A 13,366-nucleotide genomic window follows, 5' to 3' on the forward strand; every position below is an offset into this window, starting at 1 on the left:
AGTCATTGACAACTGTTCCATGTTAAAACAAATTTATTTTCCTGACTGTTTCTGTCCCCGTTCATCACTCTCACCGTTCTAACTAAACAATTAAACATGTTTCAGCATTGTTACATGCAAATTGTATTCCCTCTCACACTGGTCTCTCGTACTTTCGCAATGTTGGAAAAAAAGCATATTTGCCAATAATAGCAATGAACTTAGTGTGATAGTTTGCTCCTCTAAAAGCAGGAAAAAAATCTTCAAAGAACAGAGAGGATCTATACAAGTTCAATATAATTATGATTATTATAAGAACCCAACCCTTACACCAGAACCTTTGTGACTGGAAAAATTAATCTCACACTTTTGGATGAATTTCCATATGTTTCATGAACACATTAATATGGGCTCACATATTTTGCTATTTTGGAAGAAGTTCTCTTGTTCATTTCAACCATGCATCCGGTATACCAGGGGATGAGGAAAATAATTATGCATTTCCCAATATGATCGTTAGCCAATTCAAAAATTAAGAATATCAATGATTTGGAATTAAATTTTTGTACATGTACATATTATAACTTTCCTTGAAGGAATCAACTATGGGGATCCCCATATAACTACACTTGATGGTAGAGACTACACATTTAATGGATATGGGGAATACGTCATGATGAGAATAAATACCAGCACTACATACTTTGAACTTCAAGCTCGGACAAGTCTTGTTACCACAGAAAGCGGAAAGATTATCAATGCTTCCATATTTAGTGCCTTTGTGGTAAAAGACCAAACAGGTTCCAAAATACAGATCCAAATGTCCAGAGACAAGAAAAGTAAGATAGACATGAGGTATTTACCAAATAATGCTTATTTTAATACTTGTAAGAAGACATGCTTCTATCTAAATACTATGCATGTAATATATGTTTTTCAGTGATGGTCATATTGGTGAATGGAAAAGATTTAACCAATAAATTTAAAAATACCAGCTATTCAGTCATGACATCAGATATATTTTTGCAGTGGGAGAAAGACAAAATTTCTGCTTCATTTTTGAAGTCAAGTAAGGAAAAATGAATTACTATAAAAATGATTAATTTTTTTTAAACGAATGAAAATCAAAGTATTGAAAGTACGAAAGCCCTCATTTAAAAATACCAGCTATTCAAAAGCGGGTCAACATTTGATTACATCAGAAATAATATATTTTTAAATTACAATGCAAGAAAAAGTGTTATATATATTGGAAGGAAATTTAAATAATTAATGGATTTTTGATCCGCAAAAAATATTTCAATTTATATTATAGATTCTTAAATATTAAATAGATTACATATTTCTGTGGTCGGTTATTTTTGAAGTAACATTAATATAATAATCTATTAAAAAACGGTCTAAAGGTTAAAGAAGAACGCACAATAAACATAAAATTACTTAAGAAGAATGAGGTAAATATTTCATCCAATACTGATTTAGAAATTTAAAAATGTATATTACACAAAATTTTATACTTTCTCTTTATTTGTTGTACGTATTTATTTTAAAATGACGTGTACATATGTACATATAGAAACATTTTGAAAAAATGGTTAAATGTTAATCATTTTGATACATTATTTCACGTTTTACAAGTGCCAAGAATTTTCCCGCTACAACTCAAAGAGAAGAAAACTGTAAAAGTAATTTCTCAATTTTAGGCATACCAACATATTTTTGCATTTTTATTAAAGTAAACTACACTCATATCTAGTTGTAGATTACATTAAATTTCAGTTTAAAACTTTTAATGTAAAATACACTCAAAAGTTGTTGACGCAGGAACCATAATACTGAACATGCATTATATAATTAAGAAAATCATGCAATGTCGAGCACAAGCTTTTAATATCACGAGGATATATATTAAAAGATAGATGTAAGATATTTTAAAAACAGATCACCATAGTCTTTAGTTGCTTCATAAAACGAACATTAATTGGTTTGGGCCAATTTTTGACGCTTGCGTCAATATATGTTTCTTGTCTTAATTTTTAGAAAAACACAGGAACACCCTTGATATTGAACCCCAGGGCTTAATTCTCTGTTATGTGTAGCTTTACAATACGAAAAAATCGCTGGCGTAAAACCCCCAGAATAATCCCTCAACCAAAAAAAAACAAAACAAAACAAAACAAAACAAAAACATTATTTATTACCCCACTTTACAAGAAAGAATGCTGTTTACGGAGAAAATTTTGACATGATGCAGAGTCAGTCCGATAGCATGGACGAAGACAGAAATACATTGTATATGTAGAGACAGTGTGAATCGAGATTTAAAGTTAAAACAAAATAAATGCATTTAATTAATACCAGTGGGGGTACAACGTAAACAGACTGGAGTGACATATCCTTCTCTTATAATGTACATAGTGGGTATTTGGGGGGGGGGGGGGTGTTGAGCGATTATTCTGGGGATTTTAAAATTTTTTGTTATTGTACACATGATGAATAAGTTTGATAAATATAACTTGTGAAAAAATGTCCAATAAGCCCTAGGGTTGAATATCAAGGCGGGAGAGGTGGTTGTCCATAAGTACCTGTGGTTTTCCTTTGCACAAAATTCAAGTTTAGTAGAATTCAAAAATATATATACTCCTGATATGTGAAATCTATTTAATATTTAAGAATCTATAATATGAATAAAAATATTTTTTGCTGATCAAAATTCCATTAATTATTTAAATTTCCTTCTAATATATATAACACTTTTTCTTGTATTGTAATTTAATGAAATGACCCATTTGATATAATTATATTGAACTATTTCTTGATAGTAAAAACATGATAAAGGGAAGTAATCAAATGTTGAACCCGCTTTTGATTGGTTCGTTTGGATCTTGAATCTCGAAACTCGAATTTTGAATCTCGAATTTCGAATTTTGAATCTCGAATTTCGAATCTCGTATTTGGAAACTCGAATCTCGAATGAGCCTTCTGGGCTTTCGTATGAAAGACCTGAAAGCCGTGCATTAATTGCTCGAGTACTAGTACATGTACATGTATATTGTCTGATCCGAAATTAGTGTATATTTATTTTTTTTCCTTTGGCCATTGATTTTTAACATGTAGAGTTTGACGTATGATTATGATTTAAAACAACATGCCATATATCAGTAATTAAAATTAACAATCCAGACCCCAAGATATGTTAGGATTTTAAAATTTAATAAATAATATTTACATGATATTCTCGCATATTTTCTATTCAATAAGCATTATTTCTTATGATTTAAAAATTAAGTCTTGGAATAGTTAAAATAATGCACATATTTATTTTATAGACATTCTTTTAGTTTCAAACAAACAGTTCTTGTATCGCCAACTACATGTAGAAACACTAATACATGTACATTGTCAAGCGACTTTACGCATGTTAATCTTAACATTCCAATTCACTTTACTACTAATTTGCTTAAAATTAGAACGGAATATAACTACTATCATAACATCGACGAAAACGATATGAAGCTCTCCAACTATTTCAACATTTCGAAAAGACCGCACTATTGAAAATAGTTTGCTTACAATATGAATTCAGCAGCGTATGTGCACAAATTGTTATATCACGATTATTCCACTAAAGCAAATATCTAATTGCTCTTTCAGTTTACTTCTCTAGCAAAAATATTGATCATTAACTTTTGCAACGATTGGGATGTTAAAAATATTTTTTGTTTGTTTGAATATCGTCTTGCAATGGGAAAATTTTGTTTATCGGAAGCGTCTCCTTTGACGCTGTTTGGATTTTTGTTTACTGTGCTATTTATAGTAAGACAGTCGATCATGATGCCTAGAGCCAGGACTTTGCTTTCAGCAAAGCCCGGCTAAAAATGAATGTTTTGATTATTTCATTTCAGCAATAACTGTAAAAGTAAGTCTAGGCAAAGGATTTTTGATCTGTGAAACACTTGTCAGCAGGAATCATAAAGGAATGACACTTGGTTTAATGGGAAATTTTGATGGAATTAAGGACAATGATTTCATTCTTCCAAATGGAACACAGTTATCTGAGAATTCTACTAACACAGAAAGAGGAATATTTTACAACTTTGGACAACAGTGTACGTGAACTATCATTGCCTCAATTATTTAAAATAAACTTCCTTTACTTTTGTAAGGCTTGTGGCTTGAAAATAGGAAATATAGTCATTATATTTTATAAACGTTTTTTGATTGAATACTTACAATTACAAAAAAAAAACTGCTCGACGCTTTCTATTAATGAAAGATTCATGTTCATTATTGATATTCAGTAACAACAGCCGGTAATATAGTTCAATTTAGAAACAGAATTTGAACTTTCTACTATCATTTTGTTATATCCGAAATGGATTTGTGAACTTGAAGACTGTTCGTTATATATCTCCATATATTTCACTTTCATGATTTATTTATAAATAATTTGTTTTAAAGTGAAATATATATTCAGATAACAAACCGTATTCAATCTTTAAAGTCCAATAAACAGTACAAATCAAGAGCAGAGCAAACACGGACCTTTATAATACCAAAAGTTAGATCATTTGTCATGGAGAGTGAATATTCACAACTGACACATACGCCATTTGCTCTTTGATATGATCGGGAAGTAAATGAAAACTTCGTCGTTAAGTCAGTGTTTAAATAATAGTCAAACAATTAGTATCATACATGAATTTAAAAAAACATCAGTCAGCATTTGTCTAAATGATAGATTGTACTTGCTGACAAGGTCATTGTAAAGACCATATAACTTACGAAATGATATCTTTAAACAAGAATCCTGATATTCTTGTTTCATCAACTTGTTTGTCAATAACTTACCTCGTTTTAGAAATTGTCCATCCACACAAACAGTATGATCTTCCGTATAGAATCAACTGAGGGATGTAAAACCCGTATGCGACTGAATAAAGGTTTATTGCTGCATAAGTAAACAAATTTCTTGATGTAAATGTTAAATTGAAGTTGAATGTAGTACAAGCTTTCTCGCCCATGTAATTTTTCTTAAACCAGAAGATACATTTTCTGATGAAAGATTTCTACTTTAATCGATTTTATGTCATTTGTTTTAAAGGGTTGGTTAACGAAAGCTCGCTATTCCTATATGATGATGACATGACCTTTAGAAATTTTTCACATCTCGATTTTGTTCCAATATTTACTGATGAAATGGATGCAGATCGTCTAACTGAGGCGAAGACAAAATGTGGTCCAAATCCTTCTACAGCCTGTATTTCAGACTATCTTGCAACAGGGGACCTAAACCTCGCATTGTCATCTGGAAAAGAAGAAGAAAGCTCCAAAGCAGACATCGCTATCATACGTAAGTTTATTTCACACAATAAATATCTGGTTGATATTGCAAATGGTTTCAAAATTTTGATGTTTTGGTTAGCTCTGTATACTTTGTTTCATAGATTTTCACTCTTAAAATTTTCTTTTATTAGAAAATGAAACGCCACAAATATCTGGCAATGCCACAATAAATGTTGAAATCAATAAGGAGGTTGATTTGATGTTCAACGTCTCTGATGATGGAAGTCAAAGACCAGTGTTCAAGATTTTGAATCAACCTGGGAATTTCTTTTTTGATAATCAAACTGGAAAAGCTAGATGGACTCCAACCACTGATGACATAATAGGCATCAGGTATATTTTTCTGCAATATATTTTGAATAACGTAAGGTGATTTAAAATAATTATCAAGATATGGTTTCTATGAATTTTCAAAATATGTTGGATTTGTTTTGTGCTAGTATCATCGCAGAAGATGACATTGGTGCTCAATCACCTGTATTGGATGTTTCAATCAATGTGTGTCCTGGATGTGGAGATCATGGAGAATGTAATTATGATTCAACTACTCCAACAGAAAACGATCAGATTAACCAAGTCGCCTGTACTTGTCAAACTGGGTATTCCGGTAAGTTTTTAAATCATAAAAATGTTTCAAGATTATAGATATTACTAGTCGTCATTGAGAAGAATGTTCTTTTTGTAATTTCTCAACATTTATATATGGTTGTCGGCAATACACTGAAATCGACATATTTTCGTTTTTAAAAAAATTGTCATAGTTTTTTCTCCCTGGCTTGACTTTTTAACTAGATTTATGTTATCAAATATCAGAAACTTGAAAATAATTTACCTATTTTTTATATATACACTGTAGAAATGTATAGACAAAATGTAATTCATTTTTAAAATCCACCCTTAAAATCATTCAATCTATTAACAGAATGTTCCTATAGTTTCTCTAAAAGCAATTGTTTAATGTACATGTACATTTTATTTTCAGGTGAAATGTGCGAAAAAGAAACAGATGCATGTCTACAAAGTCCTTGCTCCCTTGGTAGGGACTGTATTGACCTTTCCCCCGAAGAAGAAGTCAAGTTCGGCCGTGGATACAATTGCTCAGAATGTCCCAGTGGTTTTAAGGGAATTGACAACAAATGTGCAGGTTATCTGAAAGTTTAATAATTTATTTAGTGTATTGTGTAAATGATAATAGATTCCATTATTTTTAAAAACATTTACACATGTTCCTACATGTTTCTTTCAATTAGATATTGATGAATGTGGTTCTGTGTCGACCAATCCATGTAACTTTGCTACGGAGACTTGTGAAAACACAGAGGGAAGTTATATGTGTAATTGCATCAGTGGTTTTAGAAAAGTTAATGGCATTTGTCGAGGTGAGTACTTGTGCATCAAATTTATAAGCCATGTTTCTTTTTTTTCTTTTATCCTTCAGATATATTTATGCTGACAAATGTATAATTAAAAGAAAAGTAAATACTGTATGATGTTCATCAACCAGAGTTTAAGTGAAACTATTTGATGTATATATACTTGTATGTCCAGATTTCGAGTGTTGAAAGTCCATGGAAGAAACATGTTTCAATTTTTCATCTGGGTTTTCAACCATGAGTTTGCAAAAAAAAAGTTAACATAAAAACTATTTAATGTAATCTTTTAAAAAAGTTATACTTGTATGATTATTTTTTTTCAGATTTTATTGAAATTTAAATTTTCAGAGTGTTTAGAGCAATATTTTCAGTCTGGGGAGGATGTGAACAAATTTGTCATGAAAATTAACATTTATCTTTTTTTATTGTTTCAATGTAGTTGTCATCTAGGTTTTCTTCTAGATACGGACATGACTTCCTGCACAAAAAGCGGTTAACATAAAAACTTCATTTTTCTAGACTTTGACCATCTTTCAAAAATTTTTTGGTTACCCTCTCCTGTTGTGTATGAATGCAAAATATTGATACTATAATCCAGAAAATTCAGGCTAGCATTTCGAAAGCGAAACAAACACACAATATATTTTCCGTGCAGTTCCAGGAAGCGATATACTTTTTTATGTACAAAAACTGTGTACAAACACGAATTTAAAATTTACCATTGAAATTTAAATTTTAAGAGATAAAATAATTTTCTTCTCATTAATACACAACCAATATTTTCAGAATAAATTTCCGAGTGAAAGTGCCAGGAAGTGTCAATTAAAGTTGGTTTTAATAACTTGTCATGATTTTCAATGAATAACACTTATCTTTCTTTATTGTTATATACAAGTCAGATAACATTAACAGTTGATTACTGAGTTTCATAAAAAGCTATGAATCCAAAGTTCGTCAAATTTATTCTATGCAAAGTAATTTTCAGCACTTAGATTTCGTTGTTTAGAAGTTGTTTAGAAATAGAATTTTCATCTTATTTTTAGCTTCTGATCCCTGTGGACACTTTGACAAAAAGTGTGGATATTCCTGTGGTAATATTAACGGAACCTTGAAGTGTTTTTGCCCATTAGGGTATGAACTAGCTACAAACAACGTAAATTGTAAAGGTATGCGTATTTTTCTCTAACAGATTACTCCACATTAGCTTCAATTTCAAAGCAAAAACGGAAAAATAAGTAAGGTACCAAATAAATGAAATTTAAGATTTGCTAAATGCTAGGAATTAAGATTTTAGGGGGAAAAAATCCAAGGCATATAGGCTATTTCAAATAAGAGGTACCTAATGGATGAATTACCAAAATCCCTGTTGTGCTAAGACAAAACAATATTTTAAAAAATAGCAACTTCGGCTGTACATACTAAAGTGTCAGTTTCATGCAATTTGTATTAGTTTATGCATGCAATTGATTGAAATATGTACTACATATCGATACGCGTTTGTGGGTTGTGCATAAATACTACATATTAGATAATAAGCAACTTGCATGTACGTTTTATAATTCCAAGAAACATTTTTGCAATTTGCTTTCATGACATGTAAATATGTGCTTTTTATTGTAGATATCAATGAATGCGGACTAACGACTACTAAGTGCGAACAAGGCTGTATCAATAGTAAAGGCTCATTCAACTGCACGTGTCGACCTGGGTACTACTTGAACGAGGACAAAACATCATGTTCAGGTAAAACTCCGTCTTTAAATATGAAATATTCAATTTATTGATCTCGATAACTAGAATTAGAATCAGAAAAATCATTTTATTTTTCATGTTACATTAACGAAAGTACATTTTTTATGCACTTTTTTTTCAAGATTTGACACTTGGAAAAAATAATCTAAAAAAATTGAACCGAGGAACAAAAAAAATATTCGTGAATTAAAAATAAAAAAAAGCAATGAGAAATTTTCGAGAGAAACTGACGTCTCTAGAAGTTGCGGATTTTTCTAAAATGGAAAAAAAGTGTCATTTGATGTTCATGGTAGCAAAGTATGAAGCTCACTGTAGCTCACTCTGTCTCTCACGGTAGCTTAGTTGTTTTTTTCGCGATCAGAACGGGTCGAGACTCGGTCGCAACTGACTATAAAAAAATGAAGACCTTCATCGTATGTGGTGATGTTTCTATTCTCAACTAGTACATTTTGGCTTCCTTTTGGAAAAAAATTAAGTGAATACTCTAGAAATTCTCCGACGGCATCCTTTTATACAGTACAGATGGGAACAAGTGGAGATGGAATAATCCTATATTCTACGACACTCGTGAAAAAAACGTATTGCATAATGTTCTTTGTAGAATGTGTTATGCCTATGTATGGAGAAAACTGCAGTCAGGTATGTGATTGTGGTCCAGGTATGGATAGTTGTGACCCTGTCAGTGGGTGTGTATGTCTGGATGGATGGACAGGTGTGAAATGTGACAAAGACATTGACGAGTGTTCAGTAGACCCATTCATTTGTGGTTCTGACCGAGAGTGCCAGAATCTTGAAGGTTCATACGCATGCGCCTGTGGGAAAGGTTTCAAAAAGAACAATGACGAATGTGAAGGTATATATATTTGTTTCTTTAACATTAACAAATCAGCTATGGAACAATAGAACCTTAAAATGCATGTTTTTAAGTTAAAACAAATATTATTTTTCAGATATTGACGAATGTGCCGATATGAGCCTCAATGATTGTCCTGAATCAACAACATTTTGCCGAAATACGCATGGTAGTTATTTGTGTGAGTGTCAGAAAGGATTCCAGAAAAAGAACGACAGATGTGAAGGTGAACATGGTCTTAGATCTTTAGAGAAGGACCGTAATTTAACGTGTATTTGCAATATTTGTACATACAATGTACAAATGTACATTCTGACACTTTTCCACTCTATAGTGCATGTACTTGCCACTGATTCTAGCACATTGTGTAAATTTAATGTATATCAATACGATATATAAAATAAAAAAACAAACAAACATAACACTATTTATATTCAAAAGATATATTTTTTAGATATTAATGAATGTGACACGGGATTTCACGGCTGTTCCCAAATGTGTATCAATGTAGATGGTGGTTACAACTGCGCCTGTTACTTTGGATTTACTCTTCGAAATGACCGAAAGACGTGCGAAAAAGGTCAGTCTTAAAGTTTTTGGGCATGAAAAAATACCTATTCTATCTTCCCGGATATTAGGTATGTGTACTAAGTTTATGATTTGGGTGAGCAGGACTGGGTCTTATGAAGGTCACGGCGATTGGATCGAGGTTTTCGTTACAGGATACGTTCTCAGTTTCTAGTTATTTCACAGAATAATTAATCGCTTGGTTGAAATGAAAAAGGACTGGTTTTTCAATAATGTGACTTTCACGACCTTAGTTTCTAGAGCTTAACTCCATTGATTATTTAGTAAAATAGGATAACATATATTCTTTGATGAGCTCCTCTTCACCTTGACATTTGTGCGGGAAACGAAATAGACATAGCCCTTATTCGTAAAGGTAATTAAACAAAATTTGAGAAATTATAGACCACTTGATCCACTAGTGCTAATTTTGGCTGTATTGATCATATGACGAAATTTGTACTATACCTAAAAAATTATTCGATATTTTCTTTGACCTAAATTAATCACTGTGAAAATGATTTAATGAATATTTAATTCATAACAAAATATTTAGCTTAATATATGAGCCGTTAAAAATCTAGGAAGGAAGGTTTTCTCTAATCATACATGTAACTCCGACAATCCCACCTCGATCAAATCCTGCAATTTCTCCCAGAATGTTATTTTTCTGTATAAAATATATACTAAAATATATGAGTTAACGGTTTTTATAAGCAAACCGTCTCGTGCAATTATGCAAAAACGATTTCGCAAATAAAAAGTATATAATGGTTGCTACGGGCATCCTATTTACCATATGCTGATCGTTACTATAAAGATTATTTTTTTCAACCATTCTCAAAAATCTTCATATGACGAGCTTTTTTGGAACTTTGAATTGTACACTATTTTTTTAGTAAAGGACTCATGTTCCCTATATCCTGGTCTCAGCTGTAGTTATGCTTGTAAGCAGTCTGGACACAATCCTGACAGTGGCGTATGTTTCTGTGAACACGGATACGAGCTCGACAATGACCGAAACACATGTATTGGTAAATATTAAAAATTTTTCAAACAGTTTTACATCCAACTTAAATGAAATAATTCCAAACCATCTACAAGTAACATGCATCATTCATCTATGCTCATCTAGATACCGATGAATGCAAAACAAACTCGATGTGTGAACAGAACTGTACAAACACGGTAGGGTCCTTTACATGTGATTGTGCAATTGGTTACGAGCTACAAAATGATGGCAGATCTTGCAAAGGTAACTATTCTCTACTTCAAGTAAAAATTCAGACAAGTTACGAAAGGTTTTCTTTTTCTCTCATCAATTATTCTCTTATCAGCTTGTAATGGGTATTTCTACGGAGTGAACTGTGCAACACCATGTAAATGTGGACGAGGTTCCAACACATGCCATCGTGTAACTGGCTGTGTCTGCAAACCAGGATGGAAGGGGGATACTTGTGATATCGATGTAGACGAATGTAAGGATAATCCTTGTATGGAAGAACATCAGACATGTGTTAACACCCCAGGTTCATTTCGATGCGATTGTGGAAAAGGATTTATTATATCGAACGGGCATTGTCAAGGTAGTTGCAACGTCATGGTATCTGTTTGATTTTTCCAATTTTTTTTTTTCAAAAGTTAAGATAAAATATTATGTAAATAAAATTATATTATTTCTTTCAGACATTGACGAATGTCAGAGTCCAACAGCTTGTCAACAGAAATGTATAAATACAGAAGGAAGTTACAGATGTGACTGCGAAGCTGGTTATGAGTTAACCAATACAGGCGATTGCAGGGACATTGATGAATGTAGACATGCCAAGTGCCACGACTGTTCTAATTGGCCTGGAGGTTTTCAATGTTCATGTAGAGAAGGATATGAGCTCAACTCAACTACCCTTTCTGAATGCAATAGTCAGTTTCTTATAATATGTTTTTTATGAATAAAATTATATTAATTAATTATATCAATTATATTTTTAATTGGTTTCCTCTTGCTCATAACAAATATAACCTATAAATAGGCTGTATAGTTTGAACATCGTAAATGCATTAATATGATTTTTATTTGCATATCTGTGACTGTTTATAGATATTAATGAATGCATTGATGGAAGCAACCATTGTTCTTCTCACGCGATCTGCACGGACACTGTTGGTAGTTATAAATGTAGTTGCCGCAAAGGTTTTAAAGGCAATGGACATTATTGCACAGGTTGTTAATGAATACCTCTTTATAATCTCTTGATTTCAAAAGAAATATTTTACGGAGAAAATAATCGGCTTTGTTCAAATTTTTTCTACATGTATTTATACATTTTTTCTACATGTATTTATATATTTTCATACTGTGTAAACAATTATATTTTCAAATATATATTTCCAGTTTGCCAAAATTTTACTTTTGGGGAGCAGTGCTCTGAAAGATGTTCATGCATGAAAGACCAAACCAAACAATGTGATTCTTTGACTGGAGTGTGTCGATGCAAAGCAGGATGGGAGGGAAGCGATTGTTCTCAGGATGTAGATGAATGTAAGGATGGACTTATCAAATGTGACAAGGAGTTGCAGGTTTGTGTCAATGAACCTGCCTCTGCTCATTGTGAATGTCAATATGGAGGAGTAAACCTTACTAAGTGTATCCGTGAGTATCAACTACTGATATAAAGCTTGAATGAAGAAAAAAGATAGTTATGAGGATTTATGTTATTTTTAACATGTTTGAAATATTAAGATATGGTTGACTAAAAATAGAACTGAAAAAAGATATGTTTCTTTTTGAAAAATGCTTTGTCAATGGTTTTATTTTATCTATCATTGCAGTACCAAGACCACCTTATAGTACAAGTAAGATCCATCTTTTTATCTACTATTTATAAAGTCTAATTTTTTATAATATACAGTAAAAGTTTCAGATGTAGTCCACTTCAAATTCATTTTACGTGCAATATTTATTGAATATTTATTGAAACTTTGTATATTCATCAAAACTAAAAGTGCTGTACCATGATGTGGGATAGGTGAAAAAAAAATATTGCTATTTGATTTCCAAAGAGAGACAATCTGGCTTATGCATCACTTTATTTTACAATATGTGTTTTACAAGGTTATAAATCATACTTGTATATTTATAGATGAGACAGAAATAAAAGTAAAACTGGAGGTTAAGTTTGAAACTAGCACGAACCGAAGTGATTTTTTAACACGTACTGTGCAACTTATAGATGAATTCGAGTCCTCGGTATAACTTTTGCACATAATATTTGACATGTGTATTATTTGAATAATTCGAAGATTGGCTATGGAAAAAGAATCAATTCATATGTTTTGTTTATTTTTTTTTTATTTTCAAATAATTAGTTAGAAAATTTCTACAAAAAAGAAAATGTGAGTGGATTTTTCCAAGTGAAAGTACTGTCCATGCGGTATGAAAACATAATCAAATATTCTTAGAATTCTTTGTTGTCTTTTTTTTTTATGTTTTTAACCA

At 31.5% G+C, this 13,366-nt stretch overlaps 1 protein-coding gene across 1 annotated transcript in view; it reads left to right on the top strand.

The window, feature by feature from the left end:
• Nucleotides 1–13,366, top strand: part of LOC134271354 (uncharacterized) — a 30,165-nt gene that overhangs the window by 12,671 nt on the left and 4,128 nt on the right. Inside the window, exons 16-38 of the mRNA XM_062753571.1 lie at nt 576–818; nt 920–1,048; nt 3,885–4,088; nt 5,084–5,332; nt 5,457–5,658; nt 5,766–5,932; nt 6,308–6,469; nt 6,576–6,704; nt 7,047–7,190; nt 7,742–7,864; nt 8,319–8,441; nt 9,052–9,303; nt 9,401–9,529; nt 9,758–9,883; nt 10,770–10,904; nt 11,006–11,125; nt 11,208–11,456; nt 11,557–11,790; nt 11,969–12,091; nt 12,263–12,520; nt 12,700–12,723; nt 13,011–13,117; nt 13,237–13,301. Coding sequence (XP_062609555.1) covers nt 576–818; nt 920–1,048; nt 3,885–4,088; nt 5,084–5,332; nt 5,457–5,658; nt 5,766–5,932; nt 6,308–6,469; nt 6,576–6,704; nt 7,047–7,190; nt 7,742–7,864; nt 8,319–8,441; nt 9,052–9,303; nt 9,401–9,529; nt 9,758–9,883; nt 10,770–10,904; nt 11,006–11,125; nt 11,208–11,456; nt 11,557–11,790; nt 11,969–12,091; nt 12,263–12,520; nt 12,700–12,723; nt 13,011–13,117; nt 13,237–13,301 — 3,697 coding nt within the window. The remainder of the gene's footprint in view (nt 1–575; nt 819–919; nt 1,049–3,884; nt 4,089–5,083; nt 5,333–5,456; nt 5,659–5,765; nt 5,933–6,307; nt 6,470–6,575; nt 6,705–7,046; nt 7,191–7,741; nt 7,865–8,318; nt 8,442–9,051; nt 9,304–9,400; nt 9,530–9,757; nt 9,884–10,769; nt 10,905–11,005; nt 11,126–11,207; nt 11,457–11,556; nt 11,791–11,968; nt 12,092–12,262; nt 12,521–12,699; nt 12,724–13,010; nt 13,118–13,236; nt 13,302–13,366) is intronic.

The sequence above is a fragment of the Saccostrea cucullata genome, unplaced genomic scaffold (assembly GCF_032062105.1).
Source record: "Saccostrea cucullata isolate Sc308-1 unplaced genomic scaffold, CSIRO_AGI_Scuc_v1 ctg2071, whole genome shotgun sequence".
Lineage (NCBI taxonomy): Eukaryota > Metazoa > Mollusca > Bivalvia > Ostreida > Ostreidae > Saccostrea > Saccostrea cuccullata.